The following is a 17,903-nucleotide window of genomic DNA, read 5'->3' as shown; positions in this document are numbered from 1 at the left end:
GGACAGGCAGGTCTCGGCCTCAGACTTGGCAACCAGTGTATCCAGAAAGAGTAAAGGCATTGCTTTAATTTAGGATTACCTTCACTTCGTCGCAAGTGATGCTGTTATGACAGCAACATAAAGTTTCCTTTCAGTGTGTTTTAAAACAATTCCTTCCCTCTCTCTCTCCCTCTGTCCCCCGCCCTCTTCTACCTACCTACCCCCCCACAGTTTATTTTTTTCTGAACTATAGTGTATCCCCCCAAAAATGTATACAGACACCTTGAATAATTATAAAGGTGGTGTTTATTAAAATACATTTCATTTTCAAAATTGAGCTATCAGCTGTTACAATGTGTATACATTTTGGGGGACCTCCTGTATTTAAAAATAGGTTGTCCCTGTATGTCTGAAACTAATACACAATAATATTGAATGTAAATTGCAAGTGAAAAATAAAAAAATAGGTTGTCCCTTCACTCCCTGAATACTTCATGTGTGTTTCCTAAAAGCAAGACGTGTTCTTACATAGCTTCAGTACACTTATCAAAACCGGGGAGTTAACACAGACACGGTCCTGTTATCTAATCTGCAGACCTCATTCCCCTTTCGCCATCTGTCCCCACGGTGTCCTTCACAGCAAAAGAAAATCCCGGATTACCCCTGGCCGTGGCTCTTTAGTTCTTTTCATCTGAAACAGTTCTTGAGTCTTTGTGTTTCGTGATATTAGCATTTTTGAAGAGCACATTGCAGATACTTTGTAAAATGGCTTAAGTTTCCTTTTACAATAAAGTTAAGTTTTGAAAAACGTGAATCCATTGAAAGAAAAACTGTTAAGCAGGCAAGAGAACAAACGGTGCGCAGGAAAAACAGAAACCGAGGTTTGGGAAATACTGGTTTAATTCAGTTTTATTCTGCCCCTGGATGGCTGTCCCCGCTGTTCTAAGGGGGTCCCCCATAGCTGGAGGTGCGGGATGAGCTGGCTACCTCTCTGCCTTCTGCACGTGGGGGGCCGGGGAAAGGGAGCTGGAGGGGGCTGGGCCCTCTTGGGGGGTTATCCTTCCCCGAGAAAGGAAGTCTCCCGTTCTCCCTTGGCCTCCGCCCCTTCTAGCTCCCCAGCTTTCTCCCTTCCCACCTCCTTCCTTCCTCCTTCCTGCCTGCTCTGCGGAGCCCTACTGTGTGTCTGGCTTCCAGGGTCCTAGCTGGGTGTCCTTGAACTAGTTCTGTGGCTTCTCTGGGCTTCCCTTTTCTTAGCTTGGAGACAACAGAGACTAGGACACCTTACTGCCCCGAGGGTGTGCGGGTCAGGGGGCGGCACCCCTGAGGGATTCAGGACGGTCCCCAGAGGGAGGGACCCAGCGGCCTTGCGGGCTGCTGCCGTCCCGGGGGCTGCGCAGACACGCAGGGCCCGCTTGTTTTCCTCTGTTTCCTTGCTCTGCCTCTCTCTCCTCTCCCTTTGTCTCTCTCTTCTTTGTCTTCCCCTGTTGCTATTTTGGTCCTTCCTCGATGATGCTGGCGAGGGGTGAGCCTCTTTTCATGTCAGGATGCCAGAACCCGTCAAACTGGTAAACAGCTGAAGGATGTGGTGGGGATGAACTTTCCACTGAGGCGGCTTTGAACCCGTCCTTCCTTGACGGGGCTCCCCTGCTCCTCCTTGTGGGGGGGCCTCCATTCCATCTTCGGGAAGCCAGGACGGGGGGCCTGGGGCCGCGACTGAGAAGGGTCCACACCGAGCGGCCGCATGGGGCGCCAGCCTCCCTGCCCCAATCCAGAACCATCCCGAGGGCTTCAGGGAGGGCCCGAAGTGGAGACCCCAGGTGGGGAGATAGGGAGGGATGGGAGCCGAGTGGCGCCTTGGCAGGTGTGCCTTGGACGTGAGGTTTCCAGTGGAAAAGGCCGGTGCCAGCAGGTGACACTCTGCCAGGACATGGAACCTGCAGCCTGAGCTCCTGGGAGAGGCCTCAGAGCCATGTCTGTGCAGCCCAGAGACAGACAGGAGCTGGGGACCCCGGTGGATAGTTCTGCCCAGGGCCTGGCTCAGCCCTTTGCTCTCCCAGGTGTCGACAAGGCCAACACACTGCGGGGCTGAAGCAGTTTTGATGTCCCCACCGGCAGGCCTATCAGTAAGCACAGAAAGGAGCCTTTGGTGCGGACCCTGCAGCCTTCAGTGTGGGGCCCCGTGGAGAAGCAGCTGGGCCGCCCACCGCGCAGGGCCCACAGCCCCCTGAAAATCTCTGAGTCCTCCCGAGCCTCGTCCCCTCCCCACTGCGGGATAACAGGAGTGCCTCCCGGGCTGGGTGAGCATTAATGAGTCAGCCGCTGCAACGTGCCCAGGAGGGGCGCGATGCTTTTCAGCTGTGTGACTTGGGCTCTCTTCACTTAACCTCTTTGGGCCTCGATTTCCTCACCTCGGAAATAGCTGGTCTGAGAATGGACTGTCCTCTGCCTCTTCTCTTAGGCTGGGCCACCTTGGACCTCACGAGCCACTGGTTTTCTTGTTCTGTCTTAGCTCAGGCCATCCCATCCACTGGGACTGCCCTTCCCTCTCTTCGTCCGCAACTAACTCCTACTCGTCCTTTACAGCCCTGCTCAGGCATCACCTCCCCAGGAAGCCCTCCAGAGGGCCTCTCTCCAGCTGGGTCGGGGGCTCTCCTAGGCCCCATGCATTCCCTGTGTGTCACTCTCTCACTGCGCATGCACAGCCATGAAAGTGCTGCAGTGTCTCCGCTCTCGGATACAGCCCCTCCCCATGTGGATGTTTCTGAAATCAGGGTTCAGCTGCCACCTTCATTTACATCCTGGGGGTTCTTCTCCCAGAGCCTTGAGGCTTATTATATCCCCTGGTCTCTTGAAAGCACGTGCTCTGTTTGTGACTTCCCTCAGGTGGATGGTCTGAGTCCCCTGGAGGCACAAACATTAAGGGGGGCCTCTCTGTGGGCAGCCCCCATTACCCCACCAGGAGGCCAGCTTTGGCAGGTTCTGGACACCAGCTCCCAGAATGTCTCCTGCCATGTGTGACCCTGGTGCCCCCAGGCTGCCCAGGGGCTGGGAAGGGGCAAGGGAGTCATGTCTCAGAGTAGCCCAGTTTCCCTTGGACTGGTGGTGGTGGGAGGCAAAGATGGGAGAAGGGGCTTTGGTGAGAAGTGAGGGGGAGCCCTGGGGGAAAAGAGGTGTCACCATCTTTCTGGGGGGTGAGGGTGGAGTGGGGTGGGGTAGGGGCCCAATTATGACTTGACTATTGACTCTCTGAGTGACCTTGGACAAGTCCTTTCCCCGGCCAGGCCTCAGCATCCTTGTCTGTCCAGTGAGAGGGGGACAAGTTGCTCATAGCGCCCCCAGCATGAACAGCTGTCTTTTCTCCTTTCAAGGAGCTCTCTACGTCTATTGGTTAATCTACCAATGAGAGGGAACATTCATTGCCAACACTCTAACCCTTGCCCTCATCTGTGTGATGTGCCCACTACTGCCGTGAGCACTTTACAGACAAGCTTCACAGCAGAGGCTCAGAGATGTTGAGTGACTTGCCTGAGACCACACAGCCAGGACAGGGTGGAGTCCGGATTTGAAGGAAGTCTGTCTGACAAGAAAGGTTTTCACCAACTGGGGTGGGAAGTCTGTCCCCACCCACCCCAGCTCTGGCTCCTCCCCTAGGAATCCCCCTGGGCCTGGGGACAGGGGCCCATCACAGCAGCAACCACATCCTGTGACGGTTGCCCTGGGGAGTGCCAGCCCTCTCTCCACCTCTGGGACAGGTGAACAGAAAATAGGCTCTGCTCAGCCCCCCAGAGCAGGACCCACTGCCCAGCCTCTTCTACCACCCCCTGCTCTGGGGGGCTCAGAGAAAACCTGGCCCCAGCCCCCCCCCGAAGACAGAGTTGGTGGGGAAAGCCTCTTATGAGCCCTCTCCACAGCCCCTCCGTACCCACCAGCATCTTCTCCAACCCCTCTGGGCCTGGGATCAATTTCTTTGCCAGGCAGCTCTGAGCATACCCCCCCCCCCCCCCATTTCCCTGCCTGAGAAGCTTTGGGAGGCTCAGGTCGGAACTCACACAGTGAGGCAGCCCAGCCCCACTGCCCCAGGGCTGGTGCGGGGCAGATCAGGGAGCTCGGTGACTGCGGAACTCACAGGCAGCTGTCTCAGTGCCCACCTCCTCCAGGGGGGCAGGTCCTGTATCTTGTCCCTGTATCCCCAGCATTTTCCATGGCGCCAGGACACAGTAGGTTTTCCAGTTTGGCTCAATGGATAGAGCCGCCCTCACTCAACACACACATACACACATACACACATGGGTTCTGAGTTTAAGGACTTGTCACTCTATGCCTTGGTTTCATTCAGCGATCAGTTTAATCCCAGGATGCTCAGAACAGTGCACCGAGGAGCTGGCCCCGAGGAGAAGCTGGCCCGAGCCAGACGGGGCCTCTGCGGAGGCTGCCTGCTCCTGCCTACGGCTCTGGGTGTGGCGCCGCATGTTCACAGGCTCATCTGGGAGGCTCCCATCAACCCAAGCAGATAGATGGGCACCTGGGGCTTAGCGAGCCTCTGGGCCCCTCCTGCAGACATCTCTGTGCTTCTGCCCCTTCAGAGACTGGGCCCCAACTCTGGGTCTGTGCTGGACCACCTTTGTAAACTGTTAGAAGCTCAGAATAAGGATCTGCTGTTGCAGGGACAGTCACTGCAGAGCAGGGCTGTGCCCCTGGTGGGCTCCGAGGGTCTCCAGAAGCAGGGCTGGCCTCAGGGCCGAGTCCCTTGGTAGTGGGCATGGGGCAGTTGTCCCGGGCACCATCAGCTGCTGTGCCCAGGAATGCTGGACTCCCTGCTCTGCTGGAAGCCTGGAGAGGCAGTGTGCCACCCCCAGCGCCAGAATCCACCTGTCACAGCAGCAGCACAACAGCACCTGCGCATGGAGCCTCCTGGGCAGCATGGGGATGGGGCCCCTTTCTGCCCCTCTCATTACTTCTGGGCCCTGAGCTGTCTGAGACTCAGGGCACCAAAGCACCAGACACCTGAGGGTCAGAAGGAGCCTCAGGAGTCATCCAGTTCAACCCGTCCGTGCGGCCTGCTGAGAGGTGGCCCAGACGGCTTATCCATCCCTGAGACAGAGAGCTCGCTAGCTCTCGGAGGCAGCGCCCTCGGCCTGGGGCTGCTGTTTGGGGCTGGCAGAGGGCTGTGCGGCAGGTTCTGTTTAATGGATGGAGACCGAGAAGTCCAGGGTTTCCTTTCATCTCTCCAGGGGAGGCCTCTCAGCACCCTGGGGCACGATCAGGGAGGACGGGGTGGGACAGGGGAGTAGGCAGGACAGGGAGTACAATGGAACGGAGCCACCTGGAGCCTTGCAGGGCCCCAGCTAAGCTGCTCCGATGTCATCATAGTCTTCATTGTCGGTGGAATCAGGCCGGGGACTGGGGGATCCTGTGTGGTCGGGAGGCTCAGGTCAGCGGGAGGCCCAATCATTGTCCCCACTGCCCCACAGGACAGAGCTGAGTGGCCTGTGTCCACCCCCCCCAATGATCCTGTGGGGTGAGGTGTGACAAGAGTCCCATCTTGTCATCTTGCTCACTGCCGTCTCCCTCACTAGAATGTCAGCCCAGAGGGCAGAGCCTTATCTTGGTTCAGGGCTGTCGTCCCCATGCTGGCACTGTACCTGATGGACGATGACTGATGTCTGAAGTCCCCCTGCCACCACAATTTCCCCCATGGGGCCACCCGGCTGCTTCCGCTTGAGTGTCTCCACTAATGGGGAGTTCACTTCCCCTCAAAGCATCTTTGACTCCTCTGTCCCCTCCCCCTCTATTTTCCCTACCTCCTCAGATTCCTGGTTTAAAAAACCCCTTTACCTCTCTTCTTTTCTCCATGGGCTGGTGGATCCCACAGACCCAGATGTCCCCCACTCATCCACTCCCCAGTCCCTCTCTGTCCCCCCTCCCAAAATCCCCTCCCCTGCCACTGGCACCTGGGCTCCCAAACTGCTCCGCCGGAGGGGGCTGGGGCGGCGGCTGGTAGTTCTGGTACCACTCCCCGGAAGAGGTGCTGGAGCTGTCATCAGCCGAGGGCCCTGCTGGAAACCCCAGAACCAGTCACCCTCTACCTGGAGACAGTCACAAACTGCCACTGAGTCAAGCCTCTAGCTTTATAAATGAGAAAATGAAGGCCCAGAGAGGGAAGGAGACTCATCCAAGGTCACACAGCAAGTAGCTGTGGAGCTGGTACTCGAATCCTGAACTCGGCCTGCCTAGTTCAGGGCTCTGAGCCTTATGCTTTCTCCAGCCAGGTTGGCCTCAGGATGGGAGGCTGGGGCCCATACCCAATCCCCTGGGGCCTAGCTTACCTGAAAAAGTTCCCTGGGAGCCAGCCAGCTCCAAGTTCGGGGGCTGCTCCAGGAAGGGGCTCTTCTCTGAAGAAAAGCCCTGAGGGTTCCATGGATGGAGCCTGCTGCTGGGACTATTGCAGTAGTCCTCTCCAGACGATGTACTGGACCCACTGTTGTTCCTTGGGTGATGCTGAGGGCCCAGGGAGGGGGGATCTGCAATGCAGTGTCCAGGGTTGACAGGTGGGACCTGGGAGGCTTGCGCCTCTTCAAGTCCCAGGCCAGGAAATGGAGGATAGTGAGGAAAGAAGGCTTCAGATTAGACTTAACAAAGAACTGACCCCCCTAGGAACTGTGCAAGCCGGGAAGGGCCTGTGGAGGGAGGCTGCTGCTGGAGTTTTTCGGGGTAAGCTGAGCTGAGCTGCTAAGTCCGGAGGCAGGGTGGCATCAGCCCCTCCATGCGCCTCCCCAGCCCGACTCACCTTCCTCCAGGGGGGGCATCTGGAACCTGTTCTGCCGGACCTCTTCATCTGTGACTCGGTGTCGCTGGGAATCTGCAAGCAGAGGTGTGGTGAGGGGGGGGACGCTCCATCTCCCTGTCCCCCAGAGCCTGGACCCGTGAAGCTGGACAGGGCAGGAGGACAACCCCGGGGTATGGAGAGCATCACCTTCCCCATCAGATCCCAGGCTCACATCCTAGTCCAGGAAGACCCTGAATATCGATCTGAAACCAGCATGGGACAGGCTGCTTCTGGCCAGAAACCCTAGTGTCCTGCACCCTTCGTCCCCAGGGGCCCCTCCCTCTACTTAAGGAAATATCTGGAGGCCTGGGTCCTGTCCTTGTGCTCTGGCAGATCTGGGCAGGAGACGGCAGACATTGTCCCTTTGAGGAGCCTGCCCAGAGCGTAAGCTGGAGGGTCTGGGATCTTTGCATTGCAGGCCCTGTGGCCCCTTCATTTCAGAATCAAGGAGATGCAGATTTGTAGGATCTTAAGGTCTCAGTGTCTGGAATCTTGGAGTCAGCTCTTTCAAACCTGATACCACTGACTTTTAGACTCAGTGTCCTAGGATTTTGGACTCTCAGTCTTGTATCTTACATGCCTGGGCTCAGGATCTCAGTTCTAAGGGCACCTCATTCCTGGGCCTCCCAAACGCCGGTGCAGGGACCAGAAGAAGTGGGATTATTTGCATCTCACCCCCAGAGACCCTGAGTCAGCAGGTGGGGCAGAGATGGCTGGCTGTCCCCAATATCCATTCCCCCTCCTGTAGCAGGAGACCGTCTGGCTTTATCTGGACACAAAGAGGCCCAGAACAAAGGCTTCATCTCCCTGTCTCTCTTGAAGCTGGTGGGTTTATATTCTGGCTGGTGAACCCTGAGTAGGTGCCACATGGGCACCTCGGGCCTTAAGGGGAGGGCATGCTCCACCTTCCCAACCCCTTCCTGCTGGCTGGGATGTGGGCATGGTGGTAAGCCATTCTGGACCACGTGGACTGCAGAGCAGCAAGAGAGAAGGAGCCTGGGCCTCGGCCAAGGTCTCAGGATACTGTGATTTGGGGGTCTCTGTCACACACAGCCAAACTGACATCCTAACTTATATAGCAGGTGCAGGATGAGGCTCAGGATTTACAACAAGCTCCCAGGGGATTTCACAACAGTTGTGGGGTTCTCTGCTCTCATTCAACCTCCTAGCTTTACATGGGCCCTGCCACCCCAGAAGGCAGAGAGGAGAGTGGGAGAAGCCAGAGAGCAGGTGGAGCTGGGCTCACAGTGGAGGTTGGGGTGTGAGGTTGATGGGGAGGAGGGGCACAGAAAGAGTGTATGAGCATGCGGGGAGCCATCTGAACTGTCTCTCACCTGACTCCCTAATGTCTTACAACCACCTTTGGGTGAGTGTTGAAGGATAGGTCTTAAGACCCTGGTTGGCCAGAGGCAAACTTGGGAGGGAAGGAGGTGGAGAGTGGCAATGCCTGGAGACATGGAGATGCCTCCAGGGTTGAAAAGCACTTTGAAAACTTCAGTGTGGGACCACTTGCAGTCTATCAACTGTGGAACAAGGGAGAGTCACCCTAGTTGTACAGGGGTCATCAGGTGGAACCTCTGAAGGTCCCAGGCAGCTGGGTCCTCTCCCTGGTTCAGGCAAGAGGGCCCTTGGGTGCTGGGCCCAGGCACTCACTGTAGAAGGTGGTCAGGGCCACAGGAGGCTGGGCGCTGAAGTCATAGTGCTCATAGTCTGAGTCCGAGCTGGAGTCTGAGTCCGCGGGGGGTGGGGCCCAGACCTGGATGGGCAGCTTGGGAACTGGGGAGAGAACAGAGCGGGGGGCATGGCAGAGTGGTGGGCAGAAGGGCACAGGGAGAGGGGTAGACAGCGTGGATGGCGGGAGACAGAGAGGCAGGAGAGCGCCAGGCAGCCCATTTTGTACAAGACCGTCCAGCCTGGGTTTTCCAAGCTCTTTCCATCCATTTCAAACATGAGGAACTAAATAGCATTTACTTATGTAACAAAGACTTACATGGCAGTCACTGCATGCTAGGAGCTAGCCTAACACTTACAAATATTCTCTCATTTAATACTCATCACAGCTTTGTGAGGTAGGTACATTAGTGCCCCCATTTTATATCTGAGGAAACTGAGGCACAGAGGTTCTCGCCTTACCCAGACAAGCAGGCAGGGTGGCTCTTAACCTCTAGACCATCACATTCAGTGGGGGCTGCTCCGTGCCCAGCCCTGTTCTAAGTTCTGGATTCCCATTCTCTTCTCAAATGGATACTACAGAGAATATTAATACTGTTTGGCTGAGTTTTGTATTGGTTTTCAAATAAAGACGATTTAATACAATCATAATGCAATGTGATTAAACTCCAACTCCTTTACAAGAGTTTCCAGAGGTATAAATCCATATGTCATAAAACATGGATGAATGATCCAATTTTTTGCATTCAGAAAACATGAGATAAAATTATGTTCTGGGAAAATCTGATGGGGTTCTGCAGGGAGGCTGACTGAGCAAGCCACAGAAACAGGCAACGAGATCACCACCTCCTAGCCAACCAGCAGAGCGGAGATTGCCCATGGGAGCAAGGTCCAAAACGCCCTGGGCCTGGACTAGTCTAGAACTCGAAAGCCTAGGGTCCTAGAGTGACTGCGCTGGAAGCTCACCTGCCTGTCAAAGCCCAGACTGGGATATGTGCTCAAGGTCCCATCCCCTCCAGTGGGCTGGCCCTGGTCTCATCCCTGGCTGCGGCACTGCTTTGACATGACCCTCTAGAAAGTACACCCTTCCTGTCCTCTCCAGCCCTCCCTACCCCCAGGGCGGGTCACATCCTACCTTCTTCTTTGGGGATGGTGATGGGGACCTCTTGATAGCTATTGATCCCTGCTGGGGTGGTGCTGGGTAGGTGTTGGTGGTTCACGGTAGCAGGGAGGGCTGAGGGAGGGGAGGCAGAGATTCTTAAGTCAGTTTTCTGGCCCCTTCCAGTCTGCCTGGCTCTGTTCTCATCGAGACACTTCCCTCCTCACTTCCCTCTGCCCAAACACACACACACACACACAGAGTCTGATCCTCTCTTGCAGCCTGAATTGGTCCACTTCTGCTGGGCATGCTGGGAAAATCCTTCCTATCAGGAGATGCTCCCGGGTCCAGGGCTGGGTGGCCACTGCTGAGTCGCTGCTACTCCTGCTGGGGTCTCTGAAGCTCATGCCCCCCTGGGTGGGTTGCGCCTCAGGCCTGCTTCTCCCCATGCCTGGGCCTTCCCTGTGGCTCCCAGAATTCTGCACCTACCGTATTTTCCTTTGACTTTCAAGAGGATGACGATGATGATGATGAGCGAGCCAAGGAAGAGCGCTCCCAGAGTGATGCAGGAGATGAGGAGCATTAGCTCCCGGGATTTCCAGCCCTCCATTTGCACTGTCACAGAAGGCTCTGGAAGCAAGAACCCCAAATCAGGGAGACAGGAATGGACAGGCTTCTCCTTGCCCTTCTCGCCTCTGCAACCTGCCTGTCGCTGACCCACTCTTCTTTGGACCTCTCCTCCTCTGCCCTTTCAAAAAGCTCTCATCTGCTCTTAAATGCCCGGTATGTAGTAGGTGCTCAAGAAACGCATCTTGAATGAATAGCTGGCTGAGCGAAACTTTCTCCTGGCCAGCAGCCCACAGGGATCTCTCTCTGCTCAACCATCACTGAGCGCGCACTGTGTGGCAACAGTGTCGCAGGCCATCAGGGTCTCTGCCTAGTGGGGCAATCAAAAAGTCGACTCCATCCAATCAGAGAGATGCCCGCTGTGGTGGAGGTGTGGATGGGAATCTGGGGGGCACGAGGCCCTGCCAGGGGCACCTAACTCTCTAAGGGAAAGATGAAGGTTGGCTTCCCAGAGAAGGCAACTCTGAACCACCCTAGTAGTGAACATGCCGGGGGCTCCATGCCTGGACTAAATAGTCACAAGAATAGCTGATCCACAGACCGTGCTTACTGTGTACTAATCCCTATTCTAGGTGCTTTGTAAAAATTAATTCGTTGGGGACTACCAACAATACTAGGAGAGGCGCTATGGTTATCAATCCCATTTTCTAATCAAGGGATCTGAGGCTAAGAGAGGTTAAGAACTGGCCAACATCACACAGCTAAATAGATAGGGGGCTGCGCAGCTGGGATTTGAGCCCCAGGAGTCTGCCCCTAAGCCGGCCAAGCTACACACAGCTGGCAGATAGAGCGTGGATCTGGAATTCAGAACCTTGGATGCAAATTCCAGCCAACACTGGCTGGCTGGCCTTTCACCCTCTGAGCCTGACCTCCTTCCTCTGTGTAAGGGTCATGATGAGACCTCCCCAGGGGGCTGCCGAGAGGATTAAAGGGTCAGGAAATAATGTCCACAAAGTGCTGGGGCAGGACCTGGAACCTTATAAACACACTGGCCGTTACCCTCAGTGTCCCCACCCATCTGGCCAGTGTCGGACCAGCTCAGCCCTCCAGCCCTATCCTCCTGCCCTGTGGGAGCTCGCAGGAGAGTGGGGAGTGGACTCCTGCCCACGCAATATCAGGATTCAGGGAGCTGTGCAGCTCATAAGGCAGGGAGTGGAGGGGAGAGGAGTGCAAGGGACCCAGAGAGCCTGGGGGAGGCAAGTCCAGCATCTGGAGGTGGGTGATGGAGGACAAGCCGTCAGGCCCCACCCAGGCAGACACACGCGCACACAAATGTACGTATGCACCCGACTCTCTGTGACACTTCGTACCCAGCGACACTCACCTATGGTGACCGGCAGTACACTTGTAACAACTTCAGAAGTGGACAGATTGAGCAACTTCTGGGAACCTGTCAGGAAGCACCACTCGTTCACTTGACACATAATACCAAGCACCTACTGTGTGCCGTGACAGACAAGTGACCTGAAACTGGGGGCACAGTCCTGGGAGGGCACATGGCTAAGGGCACCTGTCTTTCCCACCCTCCACAATAAGGAGGAACAGAGATTAAATGCTGGGAAGGTCCTTCGGTTAGAATATGGGGCTAATGAAAGAAAGCTCTTCCTTCTGTGTAATCTACACACCACACATCCCTTTCCCATTCAGTGGGGTTTGTTCTCAGGTGGGCCTCAGGAGGTGGGAAACTGACGTTCTCATGATCAGAAGCACTTCACAGGCAAGGAATGGCAAAATCCCAAAGTCCCATGGTGATGTTCCCTGATCTCCCAGCTACCCTGGGAGTGGCTAGTATCAGCATCCACATAGTCATGAAACCAAAGCCTCCTGCCTGGTAGACGGCAGAACTGGAATCCATAGCTGACATCTGAACTCCATAGACACGCTAATACCTTAGCATGTTCCCTCAGATCTAATGCTCTGGTGTTTTCAAACCTTAACACCTCTGAAATTGGGGTGATGACATCAATCATTACAACTGATGACATGTCAAGAGTTTATTTTGGTGGCATTTTTGTCTGTTGTGGTACATAAAATAATAATGGTGTGACATATCAATGCTGTCTTAGATTTGCTAAAATACAGTAGGATATGATTCATAGAGTGGATGTGAGGTTTAGCCAAAATAAGACATACCAAGGGCTCGGCAATGCCTAGTGCATGATTAGGGCTCTAGGCACTGTCACTGAGATTATTATTAGTGTCTCTTAATATTATTTTTCCTATGATCACCAGCCCTGGGATGGCAAGTTGGTTTCATCTCCTGAGCCAACTCCAGTCCACAGAAACCACTGTTAGCATATAATAATGCGCGATAAATATTTGGTTCATGATTCTGGGGCTGAGTCAAGGATTTGTGGAAAAGATGCCCTGGCTAATTAGCAACATCTGCCTGGGCATATTAGGGACAATAGTACCTCTAATACCAGCATTTGTCATTCCTGACCTAGTCCAAGCTGTGGTACTTGGGCTGCAAGTTTTTAGGCTGTGGATTCAGGTGGAATTCCTGGTCCAAATCTGAGGTGAGGGTGGAAAGGGGTGAGTGGGAGAGGAGTACCTGAGCAGAGGACCCTGGCTGCCCTGGATTGGCTGCAGAGGTTGGAGTTGTTGTACCGCCAGGAACAGTTCGAGAGGGTTGGCTCATGTCCCTTGCATGAGTAGTACATCCGGCCAGGCAGGGAGTGGGGCAGCCCCTTGGGTATTAGGGTCATGGTCCCACAGCCCAAGGCCCGGCAGAGCACCTGGGCTTCCGGTGTGTACCATTCGCTGTCACACACTGTGTTCCAGACCCCACGGAAGTGTACCTCCACCTGCCCCTCACAGCGGTCAGTGCCCCCAGTTAGGCGCAAGGACTGGTGCTCTGTAGGGGAGGGGTTGAGGGAGGCAGAATTAGATCAGGGTCCTTTGGGCCCAAATCCCCACCATCCCAGACCCATAACTGAAATACCCCACAGCCAGTCTCCACTTGTTGCTTTCCCTCCAGCACCTACATCCCCTTCTCCTCTGCCCCATCTGCCCTGGCTGCAGTACCCTACATCCTTGCTACTCAAAATGTGGCCCATGGACCAGTAACTCTGGCATCACTGGGAATTGTAGTGGGGAATGAATATGCCATATTTATATAAAACTACCCATATAAATCTTAGTAAATATCAAACCCAGCTTGTTTCTCTATCCTGATTTTTCTCTCAAAACTAGAGCTTGCATGTTAAAAGTTTTTTCAGTATACTTTATAGTTCAGCAGTTTCAGCTCCTGAGTGAACCTAAAGAGCAGCCTGACCTCAAAGGTTTCACAAAACCAGATGGCCAACTCAAGGATGCTGGCCGTGGAAATCCATATTGGAACTAGCAAGTACACTGCCTGCACCTCCACAGCCCCTCCCCCTGATCTCTCTGTTCTACTTTCCCTCTCCCTCCTTATAAAAACCTCTGCCTGAACTAAGATATTAAGATGGACTTTAGGACAAGAGTCCCCCAGCTTCTCAGGTTGCCAGCACTTGAATAAATCTCTTTCCTTCCCATCAACACTTGTCTCACAAGTTTGGCTTTCATTGCAACAGGCAGCCAAACCTGGGTTTGGTTACAGAATCTTGTTAGAAATGCAGAATCTCAAGTTCTGCCCCAGAACTATTGAATCAGAATCTATACTTAATGAGACATCCTCCCCCTCCCTCCCCCCAATTCCTGTGCACATTATAGAGAAGCATTGGCTGGATAAGTACTTCATGGCCTCATCTGGACTGCCAACAGGCTCCTTGGGGACCTCCCTGCCTCCATCTCCCCTTGCTGCACTGAACCAGGTGACCACCTCCCACTCAGGAAGAGCCTCACCCTAATGTCACCTCTTCCAAGAGGTGGGTAGGTTTATCCCTCCAGCTCTGGATTGCCTGCTGCCTCTAAACTTCACTTGGCTTTCTTTCTTTCTTAGGGTTATGTTTGTCTGGTTCTCATCTTCCCTCCTGGACAGTGACCATACAAGGACAGGGACAATCTCTCCAGCACTAACTCCAGGCCTGGTGTCCAGTAAGCCTACAGTAAGTGTTGGTGGAGGACTGAGGTTCAGAGAGGTCATCAACTGACCTGAGCACACCACACCAGCGTCCTCCTTGTGGCCACAGTAGAGGTCTCCAGGCAGCCCTGGGCAGTCCCACAGATAGGCCTCGGCCCCAGAGCAGTTCACCTGGTCCCGGTGGATGGGTCCTTGGCCTGGGGCAAAGTGCAAGCCTGGCAGGGCCTTGATAGCCCAGCCGCAGCTCAGTTGTTTGCACACCACGTGGGCATCCTCCAGGTCCCACGTGTCATCGCACAGAGAACCCCACTGGCCATGCTCCAGCATCTCCACTCGGCCAGCACATGGGCCGCCACCATCCACCAACCGCAGGTCACGGTTCTCTGGGGGTAGGAGGGGAAGAGATTTGTAGATGTGGGCAGAGAAGAAGGAGAGGAAGGGAGGGGGCAGCCAGGTGGTCCAGACTGGGCCAGATAGTTGTGGGAGGGGCTGTGAACCCAGTGAGAGGGGCTGTAAACCTGTGGGCAGAATGGGGGAACCCTGCAGGGCAGGGGACTTGGTGAGCAGAGGTGGGGGGACTGGTCAGGACTATCCAGCTGGGGGCAAAGCTGGATACTTTGTAGGCAGGGTTGTGGAGTGGGTGGGAGGGTCTAGTAACCTGGTGCAAACTAGTGGGTAGGGCCAGACCTCTGGTGGGTGGGCCCTGAAGAGCAGGGCCCAGGCCTGGGGGAGCCTGAGTGCTAAGGGACCCTGGGAACGTGGCATATTAATGTACATTCTGGGTAGGGACAGGAATAAAGGAGACAGAGTTCCAGAGTGGGATGAGGGATAGGACCAGTAAATAAAGCCTAGAGGTTCTGTTAGGATTGGGGACATATGGTGTGGGGTTGGGGACCAAGTGGGCCAGTTGGAGATGTAGGAGGGGGAAAGGTCTGCAGGCCAGATCTGAGGAAATGCTCAGGGCTGGAAATGATAGTAAATTGCAGGACTCGGGTGTGGGGCCAGTTGTGTTTGCCTTGGTGGTGGGTGGGGGTGGGAGTCAGGAGGGTGAGGCTTGGGTCCAGTGCCCAAGGCTGAGGACAGGAGTGAGGAGCAGTGGCTGAAGGCCGGCAAGGCTTGGGGGGCTCAGTAGGGGCTCAGACCACTGTACCTGTACAGGTGACCTGGGCCGGCCTCCAGTTGCTGGGACACGGGTACTCCACCTCCTTGCAGACCTGCCAATCGGTGCTGCTGCACAAGGCCCACGTGGTGTTCAGGGTCCCGCTGGCATTCCCTACCGCCCAATCTGGTGGCAGAGTGGGCTGGACCGGTAGCACCCCATCTGCCCCGCCGCAGCCCAGCACGCGGCACACGGCCTCGGTGGCTCTGGAGTCCCAGAGCACCCCGCACCAGGGCTCCCAGGACTGTCCTCGCTGAACCTCCACTGTCCCGCTGCAGCGACTGCTCCCGTTCACCAGGCGGACCCCGAGCCGCTCCCCTGGAAGCACCAGACACCATCTGAGACCCCCTGGTGGATTCAGACTCTGCCGATGTCAGAAATGTGGTGGGGACAAGCAGGTAGCAGGGGCCCCATCACTGGCCTGCTACGTGACTTTGAACAGTACCCCACCGACTCTGGGCCACAGGGGTTGGGCCAGTTCATCCCCAAGCCCCTGTGAGGCCTTGGAGTCGGGAAGAGGGGCTGAGGGTGACTCTAGAGGTTAAGGTGAATTAGGCCTGGGATGACAGAGAACCAGGGGTCCGGTCTCCACAAACCTACCTCTCTTGCCTCATCTCAAGAGCACCCTCATGTGAAAGAAGGGCAGTTCTGGGTTCAGAGGCCCCCCTGATATTGCGGGTGCCATGCATTCTCACTGTTCTGATGGTGCTAACCACAGTGGAGTGCCACCATGAGCCTAGAACCCTGGGGGACAGATGGAGGTGGAAGTGGTGATGGGGCTGAAGGAGTGTGGTGTGTGTGGTGGTTCTCCCTTCCCCAGAGCCCCTCCTTGGGGAATCACCCTCCCATTTTTGCCCAGCATTGCACCCTCAGTGTTAGCACATAGCTTTACACAGAGTAGGTCCTTTATAAATATCTGTTGAGTTAATCTAGGAACCATCTGGTGGAACCCATCCCCACCCCATCAAGGCTTCTTTAACTTGTTCTCAATTAATCCCCTTAAAATGCTCACTGAGCACCTTGTCACGTGTATGTGACTTTTTATCGGTGGCCTCTCAAAGACAGTAGTTCTAAGATCTCCAAGTGAATCTAATGTGGACCTTCAGCCACTGGGTTAGGAAGGAGAGGTGTTGTCTGAAGTCAGGGAGCCTCCCTGTTACCCTAAAAGTCCATTTCTCCTTCCTGTCACTCAGGGGCACCACGTGCTTGGTCTCAGAAAGCTGACCAGGGACTCCAGAAAGATCATTTCCTCACCTGGCTCCACAGGCTGGCTCTCTGCACTGCTGGTGTTGGGCTGGCCGGGCGGGGCTGGAGACGGGTGACCTGAAATCAACCAATAGCAGCCGTGGTGGGTGAGTGAACTCAGGCAGGGAGGGCACAGAGGTGCCTTGAAGGGCAGGGGGCACTTTCTGGAGCCTGCTGTGGCTATATGGGGCAACTGGAAAGACATGGGCCTGGACCCTGGGCCTTTGCCTCTCTTCAAAGGAGGCAAATTCTCAAGCTTTGGAGTTGCAGCATCCCCCACTTCATCGATTAATTGTGCACATGTCCTCAGAGATCACAGTGGAGCAAAGAGGAAGGAACAGGCCACAGGGCCAGAGCCACTCACTGGCTGAGCGACCAGGGAAGGCTCGGTGGCTTTTTCTGCCAGAGTCCCAGCTTGTTGGCAGTAACATTTAGGGAAATATTGTGGGCTAAAAGGATATAATACCTGGAAAATTAAAAGGACATAATATCTGTCATACAAAAGAAGCTTGAAAATGGAGTTATTTTTAGGAAAAACACTTTTGTTTGGAAAATTTGTTTGAGAGGTTCATACCAGATTTTAGGGTAACTGGTGCATCTTGGGTTGCGAACCATTGGACTGCAGAATGCTTTCAGACACTGAGAAATTAACATTTGTCGCGGACTGATTAGCCAGGCCTTTGCATATATTACTGCATTTTCTTTCACCAACACCGCGAGGTAGGCATTAGCATCCACTTGTCACAAATGAGGAAAGGGAGGCGCAAAGAATAGAAACCGATTGCCCGTGCCAGGTAGCGGGCCTCTGTTCTCCCAGAGCGCTGGCCACTTGGCCTGGGAGGCTGACTTGTTTGGTCTAAATGAGCATCTTCCTGGGCCCTTTGGCTTCTGTTCTGCTCAGCCAGCGGGGAGCCCCAGCAGAGACAGGAGGGAAGCCATGGAATTTATTCCGTGACTCCCTCCTGGAGAGATCCTTCGAGCAGGCTATGTCCTTCATCGGGAGGTTATCCTTCCTCTCAAGGTAGTCCCCTCTCCTAGACTTTCCCCTTCCAGGGCTCACCGAGCACTCCCTGGTCTGTGTCCTTGGACCAGGGCCGTAACAGCTCGGTTGCTCTGAGCTCCTGTTACTGTATCATCCTTTGTAAACAGTGCTTTTGTAATTAAGCCCCCTTCAAACTTCTATGTGCCCCCTGTTTCCTGTTAGGACCCTAACTGATACAGGGCCCGAGGCCACCAGCTAGCAAGTGGTAGAGCCAGCATTTGAACCTGTCTCCAAGGAATCGGCTCCAGG

At 54.9% G+C, this 17,903-nt stretch overlaps 1 protein-coding gene across 1 annotated transcript in view; it reads right to left on the bottom strand.

The window, feature by feature from the left end:
• Nucleotides 1–5,324: 5,324 nt before the first annotated feature.
• CD6 (CD6 molecule) overlaps nucleotides 5,325–17,903 on the bottom strand; it is a 31,768-nt gene continuing 19,189 nt past the window's right edge. The window contains exons 2-13 of the mRNA XM_016200427.2: nucleotides 16,622–16,690; nucleotides 15,359–15,685; nucleotides 14,280–14,591; nucleotides 12,757–13,059; nucleotides 11,527–11,592; nucleotides 10,065–10,205; nucleotides 9,612–9,710; nucleotides 8,459–8,581; nucleotides 6,767–6,838; nucleotides 6,306–6,500; nucleotides 5,931–6,032; nucleotides 5,325–5,389 (exon numbers count right to left, since the gene is read on the bottom strand). Of these exons, the coding sequence (XP_016055913.2) occupies nucleotides 5,325–5,389; nucleotides 5,931–6,032; nucleotides 6,306–6,500; nucleotides 6,767–6,838; nucleotides 8,459–8,581; nucleotides 9,612–9,710; nucleotides 10,065–10,205; nucleotides 11,527–11,592; nucleotides 12,757–13,059; nucleotides 14,280–14,591; nucleotides 15,359–15,685; nucleotides 16,622–16,690 (1,874 nt within the window). The remainder of the gene's footprint in view (nucleotides 5,390–5,930; nucleotides 6,033–6,305; nucleotides 6,501–6,766; nucleotides 6,839–8,458; nucleotides 8,582–9,611; nucleotides 9,711–10,064; nucleotides 10,206–11,526; nucleotides 11,593–12,756; nucleotides 13,060–14,279; nucleotides 14,592–15,358; nucleotides 15,686–16,621; nucleotides 16,691–17,903) is intronic.

The sequence above is a fragment of the Miniopterus natalensis genome, chromosome 11 (assembly GCF_054644295.1).
Source record: "Miniopterus natalensis isolate mMinNat1 chromosome 11, mMinNat1.hap1, whole genome shotgun sequence".
NCBI lineage: Eukaryota > Metazoa > Chordata > Mammalia > Chiroptera > Miniopteridae > Miniopterus > Miniopterus natalensis.
The sequence above is the reverse complement of the archived record's forward strand: the minus strand, read 5'-3'. Positions and strand labels throughout refer to the sequence as shown.